Source organism: Glycine max, chromosome 2, assembly GCF_000004515.6.
Source record: "Glycine max cultivar Williams 82 chromosome 2, Glycine_max_v4.0, whole genome shotgun sequence".
In the NCBI taxonomy this organism is placed as follows: Eukaryota; Viridiplantae; Streptophyta; class Magnoliopsida; order Fabales; family Fabaceae; genus Glycine; species Glycine max.
This window is the reverse complement of record NC_016089.4, coordinates 973,468-995,615: the sequence shown is the minus strand read 5'-3', so window position 1 is coordinate 995,615 and position 22,148 is coordinate 973,468. Positions and strand designations below refer to the sequence as shown.

Sequence of the window (22,148 nt, the reverse complement as noted above, 5' to 3'; positions counted from 1 at the left end):
GATACATAAAATTAAAACAAGAAAGTATAATAGGAAAGAAAACACCTATTTGCATTGATAGATATGAAGTATACAATACAAAAAGGAGTTTAGAAACTTATGGAAAAGAAGAAATGGAAAAAAGGAAATAGAAAATGATGGGAGAGAAGAAAGAATTCCCTAAGTTCTCAGGCTCTGTGTATTAGGATGTTCTGAGGCTTGGTGTGTCTTTTATCCTTGGTTTGACTCTTTTTTTATAGTTGCTGAAGTGGACTTGGATCTGTGTACTTGCGCTAAGCCTGCGCTGGTCGCTTAGCACAAGTACCTGTTAGAGCGCATCCTCTCGCTTAGCGCTCATGTGCATTTTCGCGCTGAGCGTGTGCCGCGTGTGCCTCTTCTCGCTTAGCGAAGATGCTTGTTTTCGAGCTGGACGCGTCTTGGGCTGAGTTTTTTTTTTTCTTCTTCATATTTTTGTTATTTTTTACATCTTTTTTACTTTTAACTCCTTTTCATATCTGTAAGTCATGAATAAAAAAAACATGACTTCTCAACAATTAAACATAAATAACTATTAAATAAATATTTTTAAGGTTATTTTTATTATAAAAACCAGTCAATACCATTCGTCTTCACATACTTTTTTTGCTAGTAGCAATCATACTTTGTCCTAAGCATATTTTCCCTTCGCCACCTCATCAAATGACAATTGACAAGCAAGATGATAATTGAAATGAAGATATGCAAAACTATTTGTTACTCATTTCGATGCACTATCATATTGAAGATTTGATTATTGAATATTTGAATTATGCTTTTGTTTGTTTGAACCAGATTTAGGTTGGATTGTTCAAGTGTACATCGGTAGAGTGACAAGAAGCCTTTCAGTTCAACGAGGCTTGCAACAATTGAGCCACGATAATGATCACTTACTAACGCTTTAATGCTTTAGTAAAAAACAATTCTAGCAAAGTAATAATAACACTGAAAAGAGTTGCAACAAAGAGGATCTCAAAGTCATATTACGCTTTCTTCAGACGGGAATCTGGGGCTTAGGAAGCAAAGATGCCAGAGGGAAAGAAGTTTTTCAAGTACATATAGGTATTGGTTGATACAGATTAGGTGGAAAGAACTGATGGGATATTCATTTACTTCCTTCAGCTCTTGTGCCTGTTTCTGTAGATGTGTAGTCAGTGTAGAGTGTCCAATGTTCATGCTTTTCTTATATTTTTAAACGTAAAATATATCTCACTGTCCATTATTTACATGCTCAACATCAGACATATTAGCCGTGAGAGTATTTCAGCCTAACAACGAGATTGAATAAATATAAATATAAGCCTGAAATTATTATCTGCCCACCTATTCTCTTATCTAATTCGTGGATTTGATAGGATTCCCTCTCCCTCCTTTAGCTGGCACTACGTCAATGGTGTTAGGTTCCGTGTGCAAAAATTGATTTTATATTCAACACATGCTTGTAGCGTGCCACGGGCATACGAGGGTTGACAACATTTATACTTTCTTCACTCGAAATGGATTGTTCATTCTCGTAGTCATACACACACAAACACACACATATATAGACTTTGACAATTAGGTAATATTATGGTTCAGCACTCGCTAGTTGCTGCTGCATAATACCTCACGCAAAATACTAGAGCATTGAGCTTCTAGGACAATATATCGATGGGGGTTGTGGAACGGAAATAACTGGTTACAGGGTACTACTAAATAGGCATATCCGTGTCTAGAATTTAGAAACCTCAGAAGTTATGCTTTTTTCCCTTTCAAACTTTGGTATAGTTCATCTATTTCCACCTGTGACAACATCAACAATTTTGTGAGTATTTCTAGTGTAGTGTACACCACCAATTAAATAGACTGCAATAAGAGTAAGGGCAAAAGTAAGAGGATATCTGATTACCTGATAATACTTGAGTAGTTTGTTTCTTTTCTTCTTTAGTGTTGCAGTCACCAAATCTCTTTCCATGTCAAATTCTTGCGGTTCTAATATGACCCCCTTGATATGTTCAAATCCCCTCAGCTAGTTTTATGAAGGACAAAAATTGAAGAGGAAACAAGACAATTAGAGAATCATATATGATTGCAAGACCAAAATCTTATAGTTTGATGTCTATGCTTCATAGTTTATAAATCTTTCCAACAAAAGTTAAATCATTTTAAGCTTCTTTTTTCATACCTAAAGCAATAAAGTTTTATTTTAACAGCATTTGATGACCTAAAGCTGGATATATCATGGAGAAATAGTCACATAGAAAGAGGCATCATTTCATTATCTGTAGATGTTACCTTATTTCTCTCAGCTGTCAACTTGAGCTCAGATAGCACATATTTCTTTAGTTGATCGAGAGAGCAGAGTATGGGGAAAGAAGCTATGTGACCATTTGAATATGCCCACTTATTGGCAACCTCTTCATTTGGAACTACTACTGCAACCAGCATTGATTTGAAGCTATTCCCATAAACCCAGATCTAACAGTAAAACATACATAGAACGAATCACAAACTTACCATTACTGAGAGTCTATGTACTAAAAAGTGTACCAATTAACTGTGCTGAACTTGTAGAAATACTTACATCTTCAACTATAGGAGTGACCCCATAAACATTTTCCAGATGCTCAAGTGCTATATACTCTCCTTGGGAAAGTTTAACAAGATTCTTCTTCCTGTCAATAATCTTAATAACACCATTAGGAAGCATTTCTCCTATGTCCCCTGAGGATACCAGACAATGACACACAATCACATTAGACCATTTAAAGATTCCTAAAAAAAGATTCATTTTTTGAGGCAGGAAATGACAACTCAATTACCTGTGTGAAACCATCCATCTTTAATAGCTTCCTTTGTTAACTCTGGATTTTTGTAGTAACCAGTGAAAACAGTTTTCCCTCTCACACATATCTCACCACATGGAGGAGTTTCAAGAGGATTGTAGCCCATCTCTGGAACCTCCTCTAGCATTATTTCATTATATATGGATACAGCACCAACGGTACCAAGCATGCACATTTCGTCGGGAAAGCCAAGAGTAGTTGGTCCACATGTTTCTGTCAGACCTGGATTAACCATTGTGTCAATGTAATGTATCTTTATGTTGTGTTATGCCCAACATAAAAATGTTAGATTTTCTCTGTTTAATCTTATCTATATACAGTATAAGATTATTATATATTTTGAGATACGTGGTTTTGATAAATCTTTATGTGATTTATTATTAATATTTTTCTTTAGTAAATTGAAAAATATGGTTACATTTATGTGAAGATTAGTCAATACTACATATTTTGAGCTATATAATAATTTCTCGACTAATAACATTTTTAATCAAGTCTCTTTTCTTGGTTGAAACTTTTGTTAGTTTGAAAATAAGATTCACTAAATTAATAATGAGATTACATATTTAATGACACCCAAGTAAATTTCAAATGTGTTGGAAAAAACAGTTTTGTTAATATTTCTTATAGTATAACTATATTTCTTCTTACCATAGCCTTGGCATACAAAGGCACAAGTAGTGACACGCAAGAATTCTTCCACCTCTGGGCTCAAGGCTGCCCCACCAGATATTATTAGTCGAACACGACCCCCAAGCCTAGCTTTGACCTAAAATGGAGGGGTAGGAGTTAGGACAGGAGTAGGTTGAAAATTTGGAGAAGGTTTTACCCATATGTAAAAGAAGTCTATTTTCAAGAAAAATAAAAATGAAGTTTTAGGTAAGAGATATTATACAACCTTTCTGAAGGCTAATAAATCGGCTAAACGTGATGCTTGTCTATGTTTGTATCCTTTTTTCATCCAACCAAGTTTGCTGCATTTAAAGAAAAATATGAATTAGCAAAACTGCCTCAGCCCAAAATCCATGATCTCAATAAATGAAAGTACTATTACTTTTACCAAAAAATGTTACAGCTAAATATAGCATCATAGAGAATTCCAACTTACTAGTTGTAGAGCATGCCAAAAACTGTTCTCCTCACTGGATTGAGTTCTTCCACTGCTTTCTTGATCCCTGAAACAAATATTCTTATTCATTGAAACAAAGTATAAACAACACAGTAGTCTATCACAACATTTCTTCTGACACATTTTTTATTTAAAACTTATTAAAAACTAAATTTTTTTTTATAGTTTCTAATAAATTTAAGTCAACAACAAAAAAAATGCGTTCAAAATATGTATAGTGTTGCTCGCATTTCTAATCCACAAGCAATAGATTTTTTGTTGAGGGGTAGCCTTGCCTTCATAGACTTTTTCGAAAACCCGTGGGACACCAGCAAATAGTGTTGGCTTTAACTCCATTAAATCATCCCTCAACGCGTTCAGATCCTTCAAGCAAACAATTCAAGAAATTCACGAAATTTAAACATAAAAAAATAGAATATTTTTACTTCTTTTTAAGGTTCCATATTAACATGTCAATAGTTAATACTACCATGCAAGCAAATCCAAAGTAACGTGAAATTGGTGGACAAACGTACCCCATGATAGTATCCAACAGATGCACCCTTACGGAAAAAGTACTCCTCAATAGTGCGATCAAGGATATGAGCCAAGGGTAGGAATGATAAATACACATCATCCACGGTCATCTATGCAAATTAATAGTATTCTAGTCACTTTTGTTACGAGAAAAATGCATGGTATCATAACAATTTTCCAGTGTATCAAGCATTAGATTTACCTTGTCTTCAAATTGTTCCATGAAAAGATCCATTCCTCTTACTAAAGCCGTTACGTTCTCATTCGTTAAAACAACACCTTTAGGGTCTCCACTTGTCCCACTAGTGTACATTATTGTGCAAATGTCATGAGCCTGAGGAGGAAAAGTACTTTTTGGGTTTTCTTTTCCCTGAAAGAATAATAGTTTGTCCATTTTAACCAGATCAGACAGACAACTAACTGCGAGGAATTACAGAATAGCCTACAGAGAACAGTTTTAACACCATATATCCATATGATTTTATTTTTTTTTGTAAAGTTTCTGCCAGCTTGGGATTACGTTTGTTTCACAAAAGAGCAACTGATTCAATTAAAGAGGTTCATATAGATAACACAATACCTTTACAAAAGAAAAAAAGTAACTCATTTATCCTGTGTGAACAATTTTTTAGAAAGTGCAGCATCTAATCTTCACAAAACAAACCAAATTCTACAATTGCATCATAAAAATAAAAAACGCGCAAGCAACTGAAGAAAACAAACCAAGCAGTTATACAAGATAGCAATTCCTTTACTGCTAATAAGCAAAGAGGTATGATTTATGCATTGGATGACCAATTCCCTACTTACTAACCAAGTGCAAGAAGTCATGCCACGAATATGGCTTAATTCCAATTGCGGTGGCTTTAGCTTTCTCTTCCTCTGTTAATGAAGTGAAGCACACCATGGCTGTAACCACAATCAATTTTAGTTTCACTAAATCGTTCTGCTAGCTAGAGCACAGAAATATTGAAGATTAAACACGTAAATTTACCTTTCAGTCGCTTTGAAGATTTACATTCAGGATTTAAAAGCTGCAAATGGTATAGGAACTCAGTAAGAGCCCATAAACTGCTGCTCTGAATCTCTGATATAGAAAATCATCTGAAGCAGAATATTTACTTTTTTTATATATAAAAAATTGATCTTTCTTCCTTACCTCTTTAACCTTCTTATCTTGGACGAACACAAAATCTACTTCTGCATGATCTATGATAAAATTTACAGCACCAGGCCCTGCATTAAAAACAGAAAAAAATGCCTTAATTAAAATTTGAATGTTGCTTTTTTTATTTAGACCAGAAAACTAATTAAATAATTTCGCACTAATAAAGAGAATGAGCACCATATCTGTTTACTAAGAGATGTAAAATAAACCAAGTCCGAAGATTGGCTTTGGTTAGGATCATATCTTTGGCATGCATCTTAATCGCAAAACAATAAAGATGTGAGAGAGAAGTATGCATACGTGAATTTATTTAACAAGTTGATCTAGAGAAAACTTACCAAGGGTGTCATAGAGAGGCACACAAACAAAGCTTTGAGCAGAACAAGCCTACACCAATATAAACATAATTATGAACTATGATATGATAGCATTATAGCAAGAAAGAACAATAGAGAAAATTTTGAGAACACAAGGGTTATAGAATTGTCAAACCTCCATTGCCACAATCCATTCCGGGCAATTAGATCCATAAATTCCAATTTTAGTGCCCTGTTACAGGATGACCATAATAGACATCAAGAAGATCAATTTCATTTGAAAACTACAAATCTACTGTGCATATTAGTTACGAGGGAAGCCCTTTCACAAGCACTTACTGGTTCGGCACCAGATGCTCGTAAAGCAGAACTCATATGCAGAACTTCATCATAAACTTCCTTATATGTCTTCCAAACATAGGGTCCAATCTATGAACATGAACCAAAAACTAAGTACCTTATTTTCATGACACATACAATTCCTATAACAAAAATAAATTATCTCCATGACATACCTTTTCATCAACAATTTTACGCTTTCCCAGCATACGATTATTAGGATGATTTTTGACAGACACACTGCAATCATCAAAGCAAGGTCATCAAAACATCATTTATTGATGAACCACCAAACCTTCAATTTTTCCTACATTGACATTTAACGGACCCCACCTTATTATTATGTGGGCAAAGCTCAGTACAGAACATAGATCATACCATCATATATTCTACTAGCTACTGCTGAATTATCATAGGGACTGAAATTAATTACCAGAAAATATCCCAAGTGGTACTGAAATCAGGATCCATTGGAGGAAATTCATTTTCTGAGAGGAGGTTACGGTACACAGGACCAACAGAAAGGTTGCCATTTTTACCTTCCCTTCCTTCCTCAACCTTAACTGAAAAAGCCTTCATTCTCCTTTGTTATGAAAAACCTGAACAAGACACAAAGCAAGTATCAGCATTCAGCCACCTAGCTAGAACTTGCAAAGGAAAACGAGCACTAGCTAGTTAACTCTCATCAATTTCCGTCAACTTCGTTCACTTTTCTGTAGTATGATTAAATCATCCAAGTCAAGGACGTGCATGTCAAAAAGTCAAGCATAATTAAAAGTCCTTAAAAATAAGAGTGACGAAAATAAAGTACGGCTTGGTACATTGCATGGTCCGAAACGAAACTATCACTTACTTATCCATCGACTAATTTATGATCCCAACTATTTTTCTATAAGTATAATTAACATGTAACTAAGTTTTTATTAACAATTTCACATCAATTAAAAAAGTTAACAATTTGTTAGAGTTTGGCTCATGTGGTCCTGGAGCCTAGAGTAAGGCAACATAATAGTTTTACATAGGAAAACACGCATTAGAAGCATGGTTCCGAGTACCCGGGAACGACGGAAGGAAAATGTTAGAGTGGTTTTGCTCAACACAAATAACCATATTAATTATTAACTATAATTTTATAACATTAAAAAGAAAAAAAGACGACAGAAAATCCAAAAGGGTGAGGGATACGAAAGTCAAAAATGTCATGGCACATAAGAAACATAGTTACAGATAGGTATGGACGTTGGCGTCGGTGAGTGTACGTGTGAACTGAGACTGGGTTACTGTATATGTGTATACCTCGCTGCTTTGTCTGCACTTCGTGTTGAAATAAGATAGAAGTCATACATACGATAAGTTTGATTATTTGAGGGTGGTATATATTATGAGAACCAAGTTGAGAATTTTATAGTGAAGAAAGGAGTTGCTAGTGTAAATGAGGTAGTTGAAAGTTGGAAACGAATAATAATGAGGACTGAGGAGCAGCCCTATCGTACAGTAACTTCAATTGTTTCCACGTGACCATTCCCTCCCTCATTGTCTTAGGTTACTTGGTTTCACCCTATTCATTTATGTTTTGTTTGATTTAAGAAAGAAAGTTAGAGAAAAGAAGAGAAGAAGTGTACGAAATTATTATGCAAGCTACCATAACTCCCGTATATAAGTCAGTCGCGATGCAGATATAGTACATGGTATGGCATTGATGCTCACTTCGTTCGTTACAGAGTAGATTTTCGACAAGGAAAACCATATTAGTTACTCGGACAACTTTACAATTGTACTGACAACTACGCGTGTGTTAAAAAAAATAATTAAATATAATCCCCTTACTTCCAACTAAAAGCTTAAACATATAACTAATGCACGCCAGATATAAGTCCAAACATGGATCTCCAAATTTTAGTCTGACTAGCTTGCCCTTGTTTTGACATGTTCTGTGCCTAAACAAGATCTATTTTTTGTAATTTAAGGAAATTTATATCTTATATATATATATATATATATATATATATATATATATATATATATATATTGTTTTTAATTATATTGAGAAGTAAATATTAAATGAATCTTGTATTTTTAATAAAAAAATATTTTATTCCCTCAGCAGATAATACTAAGATAAAAAAAAAGATTGTTTTTATATATTAACTAGTAGTTTCTTAGCAAAAATGCATACATTATTGTTGTACTACATGTGGGTGAGCTATAAAGCTGACTTAAATTGATGGAGATTGATGGCTCATACACAAGTTCGAAAAAGTTTAATAATTCAAACTGGAGTCAGATCAAATGCTATTTCTTTAGTTAGTTATCGAGAATGTTGCTACCGCCTAATGAAACTGTTGCACAACCGCTGATCCGCTGGATATGACTAATGTGAATATTCACCGTCACTTGCTGATTTTGAAAATGACGAAATGATATGGAGCCCATGGGTTTCAGAAATGGATGAATAGAAAGAAGAACTAACAATAAAGGTAAGCTTAAAAGACTGTCTTAGTATTGTAAATCAGATACTTGCTATAATTAGTGTTCTAGAATTGGATTTCTCAACTAGGATTAGGAAGTTGCCAAGTGTTCCGGAATTAAATTCCTCTTCAAGGGTTAGGAAGTTGTCAATCCAGAACATAAAAGCACCTTTTGTCTGTCCCTCTAAGCCGCCTAATATCTATTAATTATATAGTTGTCATTCAGTTACAAAGTATGATAAGATTTTGTCATATATATCATATCTCCCTGATTTCTTGAGATAAGTTATGATTAGAGATATGAGTAAGACGCCAAAACTTTTGTCAGCCACATCGGTCGGGATCCGACCCGTCTAAACAACGTATTGGGCTAGACCCAAAACCGATTGGAGCCTACAATTAGTTTTGTGTTTGTGTTTAGGGATATTTTCATACCTCCAAATGCGAAAGATGATCCAGGAGAAAATGATGACTCCAACGAGCAACGAAACCTGCAAACACGATCAAATCGAATAGTATAGAAAATGGGTAAAATAAGACTTGGAATTGTACGTGTAAGTGTGAAATGTCTTATGTAATGGTAGATAGAGAAAAAGGTCATCAAGCATATTTCGTGGACCTGATCAACGTAAATTCATTTATTTTTGTTAACAAATATATATCATCTTAAAGTACAACATGTAGCCTGTTAACACAATCCAATTTAAAAAATATGTATATGTATATTAACAAATATTTATGAGATCTGCGGCTGTACGTGCACATACTTATTTTTTATTGACGAGCGGTAGCATGTACATGTAAGTATGAAATACCATATATAGTTAAGCAGATACGTGGGCCTTGCAGGCATACAATCACTTGTTTTTGTTAACAAATTATAACTACATATATATTATTTCAAAATACCCTAAAGACCTAGTTTGTTAATGTGTTCCAATGTACTAAGAAAATAAGTATGTATGTTAACAAATATTTATGAGATTGATTAATGTACACACATTTATTTTTTAATTAGAATATATTAATAAGTTATAACTAGAAATTGATTTTTTTATTAAATTTAGATTATTTCAATCTTCTTTTTTATGCTTTAAACATTTACACTTTCTGTAATTGATTGTGAGGTTCAGTTCAACTCTAACATATGGAACCAAGTAGCAACATACATTTTTTTTTAAAAAAAAAGAGAATGTTTCAATCCAATCAATAACAAAAAAAAAAACACATTAGGTCTAGTTGTCAAGTTGAAAGAAATTGATTTTCTCCAACTAGGGGAGGAAGAAGGTATTTTTTTTGGTGATTTTAATAAAGAAAAGGGGTTATACATAGATAAGTATATAAAAAATTATACAATGATTCAATTACACCATATATGATAAGTTTGTTGATTTTTAAAATAATTATTTTAAAATAATTTAAATGATAATTTATGATTAAATGGATGTGAAACTATTTTATAAATATTAAACTTATTTTAATAAAATAAAATCATTATAATAATAGTTAAAAATTATCACTATATTAAAGCCTTCACCACACACTAAAAAAGGTCTCACCTCAGAGCCTATCAAACATCAAGCCTCTTTGTCTGCATGGAAACTTAGGTAAAAAAATCAATCACTAATCTCAAACAATTGTACCAGAATAGCAAATGCAAATTTAATAAGAGTGTGTTTAGATGAAGTAATTTTAAATTCTAAGAATTTTAAATGATTTAATTAAAATTATAAAATTCAGTGTTTGGATAAATAAATTAAATTTTTTCATTTTTAAAATTATATATTTGGCAAATCCGCTCTAAGTGAGTGGTCGCGTGAGAGTGTCTCTCTCCGTGTGTCTGGGCTACTACTGCAATGTGCTTACCCCTTTGTTCCGAATTTCAATATTATCAAAATTAGCGTAGAAAGAAAGAAAACATTTGGTGGAAGAGGAGAGGGAGGTAGCAGAGGAAGAAGAGAAGAGGAGACTGTGCGCACCTTAGCATGGATTCCTCTCCGTCCTCTTCTCTCTCCTCTCTGGCTTCGTTCCCACGGCACCAACATCCGCTCCTCCCACCATCTCGACGGCCTCCTCCGTCACGCCTCTCCTTTCGCCCCATCGCTCCATTCCGCAATGTTGCCGACGGTAAATGCGCCTCCTTCGTTTTCACCTCCGTCTGCGGCCCCTCCCTCGTCCACATGGCCATCACCCTCGACATGGAGTACCTTCGCGGCTCCATCGTCGCCGTCCACTCAATCCTCCAACACTCCCAGTGCCTGGAGAACATCTTCTTCCACTTCCTCATTTTCGAAACCAACCTCGAATCCCTCGTCAAATCCACCTTCTCGCAATTGAACTTCAAGGCCTATTACTTCGATCCAAAGATCGTCCGCAACTTGATCTCTACCTCCGTCAAAAATTACCTCACTGACCTCCTCGAACCCTGCGTCGAGAGGGTTATATACCTCGACTCCGATCTGGTTCTCGTCAACGAAATTTCAAATTTCAGAATTTTAGAATTCCCTCTCTATAGATAGAATTTAGAATTCCAAAATTTTAGTTAATTAAGAATTATCTATTAAAATACATTTCAAATTTCAATCAATAGGATATCCAGACAGAAAATTTTAGACTTACAAATTTTAAATCCTTTAAAAAATTACTTTTCCTATTTTAAATACTCCATCCAAAGTTAAAAATAACACTAATAAATTAATAATAATATATAGCTACACGATAACCTAACCAAAGCACGGTAAAATTGGTTCGTGTGTGATAGTTAAAGTGAGAGTCAAAAGGGGGTTGAGTGGAATAGAGATGAAAAGGGTGGGAGATTGGTGGTGGAATGGGTGGTGTGGGTCGTTAGTGGAAGCTTTGAGATATGATTACAAAGGTTTAAGGGTCGTGAAAAGAAGAAATGGAAATGTGGATGGCGGAAGAGGGTCCTGTGGCATTGAGGTAGGGATAAAAGGTAGATGTAATTTAATAAAATAAAATCGTAGCAGTCGTTAAAAACTATCAAGTTAAAGATTAATCTATTTAAATATATAAATTAAAATAATTAACTTGAACAAAAATGTTTCTGATTGTTTTTCTGGGACGAAAGTGTTTTTAGGAATGTCTTTTAGAAAGACAAAAATTTCAATATCTTTAACCTCTTTATCTTTCGGAATTTTTAGGAATTAATCTGTATGTATAAAATATGTAAACATTTAGGAATGTTTATATATTTAAACATTTAGTTATCATAAATTTAAGTTATATAAAATAAACAAGTTTGTACAATGTACAAGCTAAAGTTATTATATAAGACACTAACAACCTTAGTTTTACGTTGATGGAAAGATAATATTAAAGAGGAATGATTAAAATAAATCTTTAAAAAATAGATATCCAAAATAAATTTTAATAAAAAATGTAAAATTATATTTTAACGTTAAAAAATTATACCTGTATATATAAAAAATGTAAGACTAAATATACAATCCGTGACTTCAACAAACTAGAGCAACTTGGTTGCTTTGCAGGGCTCCAGACAAAAAACAGTATCCGTTCTTTATTTAAAATGCAAAAGAGAAATGAAAAAGTCAAACAATAGCAAACAGTATAATCTTTTTAACGGTTGGACAATTTTATTTATTTATCATTTACAAAGTTAAATATCAAATTAACTATTCATTTATCAATTATATTTTTACTTATTTTTTAATATTAAATATTTTACACGAAAAAAAAGAAATTTTATAACTATTGTTAGAATTAAAAAAAAAATTATTACTTTTTTTTTGTTTTTTTACATAAGAATCTTAGATGATACATTAAAAATATTTATTTTACTCATCACTATCCTTAGAACATTAATTAAATAATTTTAAAAAAAGATTTATTATAAAATTATAAAAGAACATAAAAATATCATAAATAATATAATTTTATGTATTTTAATGATCATTTTTAAATTTTTTAATTAATGAAGAAGTAGTAATTATTGTACGTGGGGTCGGTTGGGCCACCCTTGAGCTTTGTTTATGAGTGATTGAATTAGTAACTAAACCTATAGTCATATAGTCATAGTCACATTTACATGGCAATATTCATTAATTCCTTTGTGATTTCATGTTCAATTAATTGTGGTGTCATTGGGTGGCTGAATTTATAACGATGCGACCCTGTCCCTCTTGTCGTCTCTTGATAAAATTGTCGGTTGACAGTAGCTAGGTTTTACATTAATGCCCACAACAGAACTGCTATAGAGGGATATGGATCACCCAAAGGACAACAACGACTTACTTGCCAGTTGCCACAATATTCATACACTGTTTCCACATTTTTATTTAATATTTACTCTCGTTTGATAATTTAGAAAAAAATTTATCCCTAAATAATCGTTTTGCCTAAATTATTAAATGAAAATTATACCAAATTGATCTGGATGCCTTACCAAAAAAATTGAAGTGGATGACCCCTGAAAAGGACAACAAAGACATACTTTGCTCGATACTGATACACTGTTTCAAAACATATTTATACCAAATGTATATAATAGTGAGAGAGAGAAAATGTTTGACTTATCTGAAATTTGGTGATGATTATTTAGATGATATCAAAACATTCAATAATTTGTTCATTCAACACAGCACTCATTTTCAATTTCCAACAACTTAGATGACAAAATAATTTGTTTGTGTTTTTCTTGTTTTATTTACTAGTTGCTAGAGTTGACAAAATAGATGTTTTGGCTTGAAGTGTCGAAAATGAATTTAGTCTAAAGTGTAGAAATTGAAAATAAAAAAGTATTAGACTTGGGTTCAGTTGAATTTGAATTTATATTTCTTACATTCAATCTAATCTGATAAGCTTATCGAATGGTCTAAATAATCCGATTCTATTTGGCATAACATATTTTCAGTCCAGTTTGGTCCGACTGATTTGATCTATTTTATCAATTCTACTAATTACTAGTTTACTATATTATGAAGGTACAAGTGGGGTCCATAGGTCATTGGTGCCCAAAGGGAACACGTAGGAATTGGAATTTGCGGGATGGGGAAATGCTGATGAGGTGATAGTTAAGGCTATTGCTTCTTGCTTCCTGCATCCTAATTTGAAATGTAATTTAAATTTTGAATTAGCTATTTTAAATATTTATAAAATTAAATTTCGAATTAGATTTTCCAAAAGGTTAAAAAAGTGCAGGAGGCAATTATGAAGTTACAGGAAGCAATTGTTGATAGCTAATATAACATCTATGAATTGCTCAACTCAAGAATGAGGTTTCCAAAATTACACCAGCCCAATTCATGTAATGGGCCAAGACAAGCTATGTTCCAGCATCGGGCTAGCCATTTCCCTTCTCCTTTGCAAATTATCGCTTATCATTTTGACCCTGGAACGCAATGGCATTATGCAATGAACAAAAGCCATAATGTGTAGGACTCAGATGACTGATGAATTATAGCTATGTAGTTACAAGTTTGCTTGGACCATGCAGCCATCGTGTGTATGGACTAATAAAATAGGTTAAAACTATCTTTCAGTCTCTAAAAATATAAAAAGTTATCACATTAACCTTGGAAACATGAAAATTAAAAATACTTTCTATATTGTCACTTTAGATCCTAAACTTGACTGTTTATTGTCACTTTAGATCCTAAACTTGACTGTTTATTGTCACTCTAATATTTAAAAGTATGTTAATATTATGCTAAAGTCATACAACTTTTTGAATGAAGTGAATGTCAGATTGTACTTTCAAAGATTTTGATAAAATTTTATCATTTTTAGGAACTAAAATCACTATGCTTTATATCTCCAAGGACCAAATTAGTTATTTGTCCAGTAAAATATTATAGGTGGGTTAGGGTTTGAGTATAAATTATGAGTTGTAAATCCAATATATTTGAGGTCGATTTGGTGTCTAGGAGAAAAAATTGCAGGGACAAATTTCATCCGAAAAGTAATCATTACATTTTCATTTATATGAAAATTACTTCACTTTACTGTTGAATAGGAGCAGAGAGAAGAGTTGGGAAATTTAAAATAGAGAATTGATTCAAGTCGCTAAGTCATTGTGAATATGCACGAGTATCATATATTTAAGCTAGAATGCCTTATTACAATGCCTTGCCACAATGTGTTTGTCAAAGGCTGCAAATTGATGCTATTTATAAGTACTACATAATGGAATAGACAGCACAGGTACATAATTTTCTAGGCAGAGTCCTCTGTTTGAGGAGCATAAACTGTTCTCAGCCACCGTGACAAATTGATCAAGAATGGCGTATACACGAAGTAGCAAGTGAGTGTCCAAGTAACTAGTCCCTGCACAGGGTGTTGGGAGGTGGTATGAGAAATCATCAACAATTTCACAAATCAATGGAAAGCTTTAGCGTGAACTGATTTTAATATGATGTACCTGGCCAAATATTTCAATATTCGCTTGAGGATAGTACCAAAGGTGGAACAACCTGAAAGAAGCAAAAGAGAAAGTATTCATCAATAGTTCAATACCTAGCCAAACATATTTTCAAAATTCAATTGGGTGAGAGAAAGGGTTTACTTCATAATTGGAACCTCAGCTAGTGGGCAACCAAGCCCAACAATGCATGCCAAGGTGAAACCTAGCCATGTCCTATCCAAGAAAAACCATATAAATTCTGCAGCAGCAAATAAAATGTAGGCTTCAATGTTGTTCGATATTCCGGCTTTGTAGAGGTCAGCACTCAGTTCTATAAACAGCGCCAACAATCTAGCACAGGACAACCCTATTAGGTTTTAATATCACTTTAATTTATGAAAATATCAATTTTTTATTTATTTATTTAAACCTCTATAAATATTTGATACATTTTTTGTTCTTACGATCTAGAATGACATGGTTTTAGTTGCTTATCACACATGTTTTTAATTTCTAAAAGTTAAGATTAAAGCCATGTCGTTTTATTAAACTAAGACAAAAATGGATAATTTTTTTGCAAGGATTAAAATAAATAAAAAATCATGATATTTTTTTAACAGCAAAATCATGATATTTTATTGGACCCAGATCATATTTAATCCCATATTATAAATGCGTTACACTTCTGCATTCTCCATTTCATACTATTAAGTATACAATGCAGTAGGTACTTACATTAGTGAGACAATTGTTTTTGCTAAACTTGCTTCTTGAACCTTGTTCAAGACCTTTTCGTCTAGGTAGAGTTGAAGCAAACCAACAGAGGAATAAAATAACCCCAGCAAGAAAGGAACCTATAAATTTGGAGAAGATAGAATAAAAAGTAAAAACTGCAGCTAATAATATGGTAATAATAAGCAAATTTCAGAAACAAGGGTACATAGTAAAATTGAAGTTGAAGTCGAAACCCACCCATATGTTTGTGTGGAGTGGACCAATATCAATGGAGCCAGATTCGTACACAACGAGATTGACCCTTGAATGGAGTCCATCGAGAAGGGGACCAAGTAAGAAGCCAGTGCCAAAAAGTGTAAGTGACACTGAAGCCCATGAAGTTCTCAGGCTTCTTCGGCTCTGCTGTCTCTGAGAACAGTGAGGCTTAAGCAAACTCAATTTGCGAATTCTGGGGAGAGGATAACTGTGGCGGAGGAGACTATACGAATAACCCTCAATAAAGGAAGAGGAACCAGATGCAACAAGGTATTGCATATTATCCCCTCTTTGCGTCTTCAGGGAAACAAAGAAAATAATTGGATTAGCTTTTCAGACAGGAAAAGAGAAAGGATGTAACATTTTCGTGGCTGTTTGGATAAAAAATAAAAGTATCTTTGAAACTTAAATTTGTTAAAAATTCAATTTATATAACTTGATTTATGTTTGGATTTTTTTTTCTCAAAAGCATGTTTATTAAAATCAAACTTGTTTAGTAATAATAACCAAAAGCATTTTTAAATGTGTAATTAAATATCGTCCAAACTTAGTGAAATGAACAAATATAATAAATACTTCTACCTTATTAGCAGCACCGCATTTTTTTTAGTGAAACTAGTAGCGTATGTGAAATATATATATATATAAAGAATAAAAAACAGTAAGAATATTAAAAGAATGAAAAAAAGTGGCTAGTTACCTATCACTGATGCGCTGAAACAGTGAGAATAGAAAATGTCAAGTCTTGTTATTATAAAAAAAATGAAAACAAAAAAGAATGCCAAGTGTTGTTGAGATGTCCACAACCAGTTACAGAGGCAAAAATCCACAGTTACGGTCGCCGTGTCAATGCTGTGAAGGGAAGGGTGGGTAAAGTTGGAAACTGATAATCATAATTGCTTTTAAGGAAAACAGAAAAATGAAATGCATGCTATCGGTTGCTTTTGCTCAAAACTCAGTTTAGAACTCCCAAAATGCACGTACCAGAATTAATTCTGAGGGTATCCAAACACCCCTCAAAACTGAGTTTAGCCTTCCAACAAAAGTATGTTTGCAGCTGGCAAACGGGTTTCTTCAGTTTAAGTTCTATGTTAGGTTAGTCTAATATTTTTACACAATATCAAACCAATACTGATGATTAGGTACAATTTCAAGTCAAAGAATAAAATACATTTATGTGGTTTAAATACAAAATGAAAGATTATATTTTATTAGATGAAACACATTTAAATGGATGTATTGAAAGTTATTTTTCTTTTAATTTTCAAGAGAACTTATTTATTATAGTTGGTGATAATCTTCACTATAAATAGAGAAAAAAAATTAGTGGAGAAGATATACATGAAAAGAGAGTATACGAGAAAATTGATTGTGAAACAAAGTTACTTTGTTGAGAAAAAAATAATTTTGTGTGAGAGCGTTATCTTGTAATCATTAAGTGGAGTATTCAGATTTGTAAAGTGATATTTGTTGAAAATAGTAGAGTGAGATTGCACAAATTCTCTACTATTTTATGAGTGTTAATTACCCAATAATTTCTTTCCTATCACATCATTTTTTTGAGCAATATTTTTTGAAGTTTACCATGCCATTTTCTTTTTGTCTTGGTAAAGTTATCATTTCAATGTTTGGTATCTTATAAAGTTTAATTTAAAAAAAAAATATTTGATTATAACATCAAAATAATTTAAAAATAATAATTTCCCCCCTTACTGTCTTCTGTAATTACTTATTGCCTATTTTAATTTGTTAAATTTTAATTATTCTAATTTTTATTTAAGAAGTTACATTTACACATTTTGGAGTTTTGTGAGATTGCATAAGCTTTTATATTTTTTTTACTATTACATTAATTTCTTTAATAGTTTAAATATATTATATTGACACCCTTCATACGTTATACTTTTCTTTCTGGAAGCCCTTACATATATTATATTAATCCCCTTAGTTCAATTAATGTTTGAAAAAAATTATGTTGACTCCCTGTTATGGGGGTTATTGTATGTTCACTTCTTTGTATAAATATGGATGGGTGGGAATAATATTCAAAATGGAATACATGTTTAAACATACTTTTTGTTCATGATGAATTCTTATGGAGGAGAGATTTAATCTACATGTTTTTTTTTTATCTTTGAAATCTAAATTTGTCAAAAGTAAAAGTATATAGATCTTAACCACGATTAATTAAGTCATTTGGACATTTATCTTCTTGACTTCTCAATAGAATAACTTATAGTATAAGAAAATCTCTAGGATCGACCTTATGGTGAGAGATTAAAGTAATATAGATTTAAATCTCAATGCAACCATATTATATACAATAAAAATTTATTGTGTAATTTACTAAAAATCCAATACCTTTAAAATTTTGTACTATTTTTAATTGTTTGTCTTGTTAATCATTTTTTTTTATCTTTGAAATCTAAATTTGTCAAAAGTAAAAGTACATAGATCTTAACCACGATTAATTAAGTCATTTGGACATTTATCTTCTTGACTTCTCAATGGAATAACTTATAGTATAAGAAAATCATTAGGATCGACATTATGGTGAGAGATTAAAGTAATATAGATTTAAATCTCAATACAACCATATTATATACAATAAAAACTTATTGTGTAATTTACTAAAAATCCAATACCTTTAAAATTTTGTAGTATTTTTAATTGTTTGTCTTGTTAATCATTCAATTGTAGTTGGTTATAGTATGTAGGGTAAAAATTTGCTAAGTCATTTGACCGAACCTATGGCCTAGCATAAATTAATCTAGGTCAGACCATGGATTTTTAGGAAATAAATGAGTCTAAGACTTTTATAAATGCCTATATAATTCAATATGTTAGTCTTTAGTTATCAAAAAAGTCTTTTAGGTCTAATCATTCAACCTATTTAAGTTTCAAATTTTTTATAATTTTTATATTATTTTTTATAATGTAGTAAAATAATATATTTGCTTACCTTTTTAAATATTAAGCATGCTAACGTACATAAAAAGTCAAACCTATGAACTCATGAAAGATAAATTAATGTCTTATTTAGAGACCTTACTTCTAAATAGACTTTAAAATAATTATCAGAAATTTCATATCAAACCTTAATAATAAGCTTATATGATAAAAATATAGACTTAAGCAAGACTTACTATATCCATGTAAATTTTGTCTCTTATCTCTAAAAATATGAAGGAATTTTTTAATTATTATTCAAAAAAAATTCTTCTATTATTTTCTTTTGTATTATTCACTAAAAAGACTATAATAATAGTCAAAAAGAGAAAAAAGTTCGAAACAATTAGAATTTTTTGGAGATTGGATACAATTACTACTTCATGATCTGACATGTATATATCAGAAATAAAACTTCATTCTCGATTCTACAAAAAAAAATTTGAAAGCTTTTCATTTGTTTCTCTTCGATAGAAGTATTATTTTTCAAGAATGTATCCTAATTTTTGGCCTAATTTTTCTTCTAATGATTGATTCAACCTCTAATCAGAATCATACAAAGTCTAATTTACCTATTAAAGTCTATTTTTATGTACCTTTACTCAATCTTAATTAAAAAAATCTTTAATCAAATATAGTTTTCATAAATAATAAGTTGTGATGGTTTTATAAGTACGCTATTAGGATGGTCTACTAGTAAGATATTTGAAATAATATGCATAAAGTCATAGATTCAAATGGTCGAACATTAGTAGGACCATTGTATAAAAAAAATTGATTAGGAATGGATTGAATTAATTTTCAAAATCAAATTTGAAATTCAATCTAACCTAATAACAATCTTTGTTTTTTATTTGATTTTTTTATCGTTTATTGAGTTAGATCTACTTATAAATACCTTAAGAGTATGTTTGAATGGAGAAATTTAATAGGATAATTCAATTTTTTTAAAGTATTTTAATTACTTTTCAGTTAAATAAAGTGTTTGGATAAAAAAATTGAAAAGAAATTAAAATTTTAATATTTTGGTCAGGTATTTTAATTAACTTAAATATTAGGATTTTAAATTCTTTCAAAAATGAAAGAATTTGAAATTCTTTTGTGAAACACGTTCTCCTTCGTAGCTTCTCACTCTCTACTTCTCTCCATGCTCAACCTCTCTCTTGCAACAACACTCAATCTCAACGTGTTCTTCTCTGAAACACAGCTTCTCTGTCTCTGGTTAGTCTCTCTCGCTTTGTCATCTAAGTATTATAGGGTTTTTTTTGTTCATCTGTTTCAATCCTATTTTTACTATTTGATTTCATTAATTTGCATTTCGTGTCTATAATCTAGGATTTGCAGGTTGCATTTCTACCAAACTATGTTGGATTTGGATTTGAGTTTGTCTGATTATAAGATCCGATGTTGCATCTAAGTAACATATTAGGTGGTCTGTTTCTTAATTTGCTTCTTTTTTCTTCTTCACATTAATAGATTTTGTTTGTTTTGATCAATTTCTTGCTGGATTATTAAGCACTTGTGTCTGGCTTGTGGTGTGGTCTTCTTAATTATGTTATATTTTAGGTTTTGTTTAAAGCTCCTACTTGATATATGTGCTAGTGAGCCGTGGAAGATTCTGCTAGTTAGTCTTAAAACTGTGTCATACTGCAAAACTTTTGTGATGTTTTCAGGTGTTAGATTTTGAGCAATTAGATAATGTGCTGCACTTGAAAGTTGATGTCCAATTTATGATCAATTTAGACAATTTTTATCGTTAAGGTATTCCAAATTCCAATAATAATGGCTATGGTTGTAATCATAATTTGACTGTATTTGTATGTGTAGCCATGCATGTTTGTTATATTGGGGAGTTTTATTTAGGCTACTGCAGAAGGCCTAAAACCTCCTTTCTTATTTCGGTTTTAAAGGCATTCATAGTGTCACTCTTATCATATTGGAGCAATTCTTGCAAATATAATAGAATGGTCAATACCTCAATGAAATACCTATGTTCCAATTGTACTCATTTTTAATCAGAATTTCTCCATTTGGTCTAAAAGGTCCATTTTCAGAGAATGCACCCACTCCAAGAGAAGAACAACTTGATCCTGTAAACAGGAATTCACTTATATAACATTTTTCTAGGAAATTTTAAAACCATGTTCTGAAACTAAATGGTCTATATTCTATACTGGTTTATATTCTATACTGATTTTAAAACCATGTTCTAAAAGGTCCATTTTCAAAGAATGCACCCACTCCAAGAGAAGAACAACCTGATCCTGTAAACAGGAATTCACTTATATAACATTTTTTCTAGGAAATTTTAAAACCATGTTCTGAAACTAAATGGTCTATATTCTATATTGATTTTATATAATTCTGGGAGCTGGTCACTCAACTGAGATGCAGCAACTTGGATCAATTTGTCAATCCCGTATGTCTTTAGGCCTTCTGCACCCTGTTTAAAAGTTCAAGGATACAAATCAGTAAATGTTAATGCTCCTCATCCAGTTGCAAAAATAGACTGGCCATATTCATGACCCTTTCTAGATCAACACAAACATCAAATCTCTGTCCCTTTCCATTTTCCAAACACAACTAAATAAAAAATAAAGGTGAAACAACATAGGATGGACACTTGGTATCACATACATCTGGCCACATTCCATACAGAAGAAGAAAAAAAGTGACATTAACCTGCTGTTGTAATTGCTCATGCTGTTGAGATAATGAATGTTGTAACTGAGCAATCTTCATCTGCTACACCCATTAAAGATAAACAAAAAGGAAAATTAAAATTGACCTCCAACAAGTGTAATATGTTTGATTTGTATCATACGACAAAGGAAAATACAATGTAGATATTACCAACTCAACTAATTTTTGTGTCTTGCCTATCAAGCAGTAGTAGAGAATGAAACTGATAAATATACAAGGTAAGCACATGCTTTTCCATTTTTCTATTATTAGTAAGACCATCATGTCCACATTACTTAGGAGATGCATCTTCTTTTTCGAATCAATAGCAATCATGAAGGAAATAAGCTTATAATAGCACACTATAACTA

General features: G+C 31.8%; 3 protein-coding genes across 4 annotated transcripts; 1 reads left to right on the top strand and 2 right to left on the bottom strand.

The window, feature by feature from the left end:
- Positions 1 to 970: 970 nt before the first annotated feature.
- Positions 971 to 7,729, bottom strand: LOC100816578 (long chain acyl-CoA synthetase 1). 2 transcript variants are annotated; one of them, XM_006574464.4, is made up of 20 exons: positions 7,606 to 7,729; positions 6,743 to 6,908; positions 6,486 to 6,549; positions 6,310 to 6,399; positions 6,146 to 6,202; positions 5,992 to 6,040; positions 5,645 to 5,721; positions 5,480 to 5,519; positions 5,300 to 5,394; positions 4,688 to 4,855; positions 4,485 to 4,595; positions 4,245 to 4,332; positions 3,949 to 4,015; positions 3,739 to 3,814; positions 3,492 to 3,609; positions 2,817 to 3,062; positions 2,579 to 2,718; positions 2,290 to 2,472; positions 1,904 to 2,023; positions 971 to 1,797 (listed from the first exon to the last, which is right to left on the bottom strand). In XM_006574464.4, the coding sequence occupies exons 2-20, from the start codon at positions 6,886 to 6,888 to the stop codon at positions 1,750 to 1,752; spliced, it is 1,983 nt and encodes a 660-aa protein (XP_006574527.1). In that variant the 5' UTR covers positions 6,889 to 6,908; positions 7,606 to 7,729; the 3' UTR covers positions 971 to 1,749. The 2 variants fall into 2 exon arrangements, with proteins under 2 accessions (XP_006574527.1, XP_003518711.1); XM_003518663.5 differs by having other exon boundaries at positions 7,535 to 7,680.
- A 3,033-nt stretch (positions 7,730 to 10,762) lies between these two features.
- On the top strand, positions 10,763 to 11,296 carry LOC102665550 (probable galacturonosyltransferase-like 7). Its single transcript, XM_006575711.1, has one exon. It carries the CDS (start codon positions 10,763 to 10,765, stop codon positions 11,294 to 11,296), a length of 534 nt encoding a protein of 177 aa, XP_006575774.1.
- A 3,537-nt stretch (positions 11,297 to 14,833) lies between these two features.
- LOC100306404 (uncharacterized) lies at positions 14,834 to 16,524 on the bottom strand. The gene is made up of 5 exons (XM_003518656.5): positions 16,129 to 16,524; positions 15,892 to 16,010; positions 15,319 to 15,507; positions 15,175 to 15,226; positions 14,834 to 15,080 (listed from the first exon to the last, which is right to left on the bottom strand). Exons 1-5 carry the CDS (start codon positions 16,423 to 16,425, stop codon positions 14,970 to 14,972), a joined length of 768 nt encoding a protein of 255 aa, XP_003518704.1. The 5' UTR covers positions 16,426 to 16,524; the 3' UTR covers positions 14,834 to 14,969.
- Positions 16,525 to 22,148: the final 5,624 nt, after the last annotated feature.